Raw genomic sequence first — 4255 nt, 5'->3', positions numbered from 1 at the left:
TGCTTACATATCTATACACACACACACACCTGTACACAGCTGCTTACATATCTATACACACACCTGTACACAGGTGCTTACATATCTATACACACCTGCACACAAGTGCTTACATATCTGTACACACACCTGCACAGAAGTGCTTATATATCTATACACACACACCTGCACACAGGTGCTTACATATCTATACACACACACCTGCACACAGGTGCTTACATATCTATACACACACACCTGTACACAGGTGCTTACATATCTATACACACCTGTACACAGGTGCTTACATATCTATACACACACCTGTACACAAGTGCTTACATATCTATACACACACACCTCTATAAAACATTACACAAGAATATTCTTGTGATTCATATGTGTAGAACACACATACAGGCATCAGTATTTCAGATTTAATTATGATAGGATTTCTCCTTCACATTTCTGTTAGCCTGGCTGCTAACAGCAGCCTTCCTTCCGATCTAAGGCAGATGGGAACTGGAGGCCTAAATCTGTATAGTGTAGCTTCCTGAAATACATATTTAAAAAAATAGTAACTCCTACTCAGAATGCAGAATGGATAAACAGTCCAGCATAAGCCTGCAGTGTGGCCTTCCTTATTTATCTCTCCCCAGCTCTTCAGGTGATTTTGTTCCCCTCCCCAGAGCATTCCCTGAACAATGAAAAGGGATGCTGGAATTTCTGTGGGTGCTCACTGCCACCTCACGTCTGTCCTTCGTTCCTCTTCATTTCCGGTCGCCCCCACTGTTCAGATATGAACTTCTTTTCCTTTCTCTTTATTTCCTGCTGTGCAGACATTGACGAATGTAAGGTGATGCCGAACCTCTGCTCTAATGGCCAGTGTGTCAACACCATGGGCACCTTCCGGTGCTTCTGCAAGGTTGGCTACACCACCGACATCAGCGGGACAGCTTGCGTTGGTAAGAGGAGGTTGTAAAAAGGGCTTTGGCAACGCCTGCTTCCTCCAGACCAGGTGCAGTCGGTGGAGCGCTTGTCTATGCCTCTTCCCCTAAAGGATGCTGGACTTGTCAAGGGTGCTGTTCTTAACGATGGTGTTCTTGCCTTTCGTCTTCCTGTGTGGGCCACGGGGTCCGCTCCATCTCGAATTCTGTGTCGTCAGGGAAACATAAATATTGAAAAGTGTGCTTTTAACATTTTATATTTAATTTAAAATTTACAAATGTGCGTGTAATTGGTGGGAAAGGCTTCTCTTGTGACTCCGGTGTGTTTGTGTGTGAAACAGAATGCATTTCTACAGTTTTCATGAAGCGAAGCAACTAGGCATCATCTAGAATCTCTCCTTGCAAACAGTCTCGCTACAGCATCTTTTGGCTGTTCTACAATGTATCTTTTTTTTAATTTTTATTTTTTATTGTCTGACGCACACCATGTTGTGGCAAAAGGAAGGCTAGAGAATAGCCTTCATTTGTTTATTTAGTTAGTTAATTAGGTTTTTTTTAGTAATTTATTTATTTATTAAAGATTTCTGTCTCTTCCCTGCCACCGCCTCCCATATCCCTCCCCCTCCCCCAATCAACTCCCCCTCTCTCATCAGCCCTAGTTTGTTTGTTTTTTTTGTCTTTCAAGCATTTCTTAGTTTCTTTGTATTTCCTCAGCTTCTGCAATATCCTCTTAAATTACCCATTTTAGTAACAAGTCCCTGGCATACAAACATTGGATTTAGGAAAAGCCAACTGACCCCTCGTACACATTTGACTCATGCAGTAGAAACAGCAGACAGGAGGAGCCAGGAGCAGGTTGCTAATCGAGAACTTTCTCCATGCCAAGTCCTCCATCCTGTGAGCTCTGTGGAGGAAATAGAAATTGCCTGCTGTCAGTCCCAGACCTGGCAGTAAAGAAGTGGTGTGTCCCTGTGAGGACAGTTCAGTATGGCTTAGCAGTGAGTCTGTGAATGGACAGCTGAGTAGAAAGGCCAAAAAAAAAAAAGGAGGGGAAGGTGATGAGAGGCTAATGGGTAAATAGAGCACTCATTGGACATCCATGAGAGGCAGCGACAGGGAGCCAGTGGCCCAGAATAAATCCACTCTGGAGAGACAGTGAAGAAATGGGAGTGTCCAGAAGGCGCAAGGTGGGAGAGCCCACTGATGAAGCCTCCAGGGTCTAAGCCAGCCTAATGAATCTGAAGGAAAAAAAAATTGAACCCAGACAGTTGTCTAGACATTACAAGGTTTAGCCAAGATGTGTGCATTGATCTTCACAGTAGGCCAGTCTGCTACCTTAGAGAAAATGGTTCTAAGAGTCGTTTCTCTCTGGCTGGATGCCACTGTAAGTGGCAGAGGAAAATCAAGAAAGATGAAGTGGGAAGGTGGGGATGGGAGAAGGGCTGGCCGTTTCGTGTAACCAGGGCTCTCATGTTCATGCTCCTTCCCCGTAGATCTTGATGAATGTTCGCAGTCTCCAAAACCATGCAACTTCATCTGCAAGAACACGGAGGGCAGCTATCAGTGCTCCTGTCCTCGGGGGTACGTCCTGCAGGAGGACGGAAAGACGTGCAAAGGTGAGGGGAGCCAGCCACCCTTGTCTGTCTCTTCAGTAACGTTTGCATCTTAGTGATCAGAGTTATAGCTTATACTTCCCCTATTAAAACCCTGCTTCACAGAAAACTGCACCAGGCCTCCCATTATGGAAGAAAGAGGACCTTAAAATCTAAGTCACAGTATTTCACTTCTTAGAAATTAAAAAAAGAAAAAGAAAAAACACAAAATGTCTGCACATGTTCACACAAACACGCACACATAATGGTACTTTTTTTTTCCCTCTCCAACCAAAAAACCCAAAATTACATCAAAGAACAGTGGGTGTAACTCGATGTCATCACATTAAGCAAAATAAACCAACTTCAGGAATGGAAAATACCATGTTTTCTGACATATACAGACTCTAGACTTTGTTAAAGGAGTGTAGAAATGCCATAATGAAACCTAAGCTTTTGTATGCCGCCTTCAATACCAATTTTAAAAACTTTTAAAATAAAAATGTAAAAGAAAATAAGCATGACATGAAAGTTGAAGAACACTCTTTGGGATATGGTCAGAGGCAAGAGGGAAAAACAAGAAGAGATAATGGGGGTAAATTTGAGAAAAATTACAATGATGTGTGTGTATGAAAATAGCATAATCCATGCATTCATATGGTAACCTTTTGTTTAAAAAATATTGAAGCAAGAGTTGGAACAATGCGTGAGAAATTAGAATTCCTGTTGCTGCTTACGTCTGACTTCATCTGTCCACAGTGTTACACTGACATTTCCTGCAGAACGGAGAAAAGCCAGTGTATGGGTCACGTTCCGTGGAGTATTAAAAGTAATTACCATGCTAAACGTGATCACTAAAAATGGCTTCAGTGCCATACTTTGTTGGATTTTACATGGACCCTCCCAATCATGATACTAATGGATTGAACAGATGGTATTTTCTGCCAAGCAAGGTTTTGTTTCCAACCCATATTAAAAAAAAATAAGTGCAGAAAAAGCAGCAAGTTCTTTTCTGTTCCTGACCCTGTTTAGAGAAAAGGTTTGCGTGAACTGACTTTTCACAGTGTTTATAAAATGTGTGGAGCTCATACCTTCTGCTGTAGAGGGAACTTGCTTTTCCCAAATTAAGTTTCTCTCAAACCAAAATCAGATCTTGAGTTTCCTATAAGAAGAGTCCAGACATTAATTCTCAATTTCCAGTTGTTTTGTGTTTTGTTTGTCTGGCTCTGGTTTAGGGTTTATTACCGTCTTTGGGGCAGGCACGCACCGCCACGCCCAGCAGAAACTTAAGTTGTTCCCTCTCATCTTGGTGATGGCGTTTCCTTTTGGATCTGCTGAGCCTTCCTCCATTTCCAAAGTCTCTTCTTACTTAGTAGTCCCTTTAATAGGTAACCATCCATGTCCTCAACTACATTAAATACAAGGACTGCTTTTCCATGTTAGCTTTGAAAATGGTGGACTTGCTATGTTTTGCCCATCCATTTCTGACTTTAAGAAAGCTTTGCCCTAGCCGGGCAGTGGTGGCACACACCTTTAATCCCAGCACTCGGGAGGCAGAGGCAGGCAGATCTCTGTGAGTTCGAGACCAGCCTGGTCTACAAGAGCTAGTTCCAGGACAGGCTCCAAAATCACAGAGAAACCCTGTCTCGAAAAACAAAAAAACAAAAAGACCAGCCTGGTCTACAAGAGCTAGTTCCAGGACAGGCTCCAAAATCACAGAGAAACCCTGTCTCGAAA

General features: G+C 42.7%; 1 protein-coding gene across 1 annotated transcript in view; it reads left to right on the top strand.

The window, feature by feature from the left end:
* The window catches only part of Fbn2 (fibrillin 2), a 202491-nt gene that overhangs the window by 184520 nt on the left and 13716 nt on the right, over nt 1-4255 (top strand). Inside the window, exons 58-59 of the mRNA XM_005356130.2 lie at nt 819-944; nt 2420-2542. Of these exons, the coding sequence (XP_005356187.1) occupies nt 819-944; nt 2420-2542 (249 nt within the window). The remainder of the gene's footprint in view (nt 1-818; nt 945-2419; nt 2543-4255) is intronic.

This window comes from Microtus ochrogaster, chromosome 18 (genome assembly GCF_000317375.1).
Source record: "Microtus ochrogaster isolate Prairie Vole_2 chromosome 18, MicOch1.0, whole genome shotgun sequence".
Taxonomy (NCBI): domain Eukaryota; kingdom Metazoa; phylum Chordata; class Mammalia; order Rodentia; family Cricetidae; genus Microtus; species Microtus ochrogaster.
Note: the sequence above shows the minus strand (reverse complement) of the source record. Positions and strands in the feature narration are given on the sequence as shown.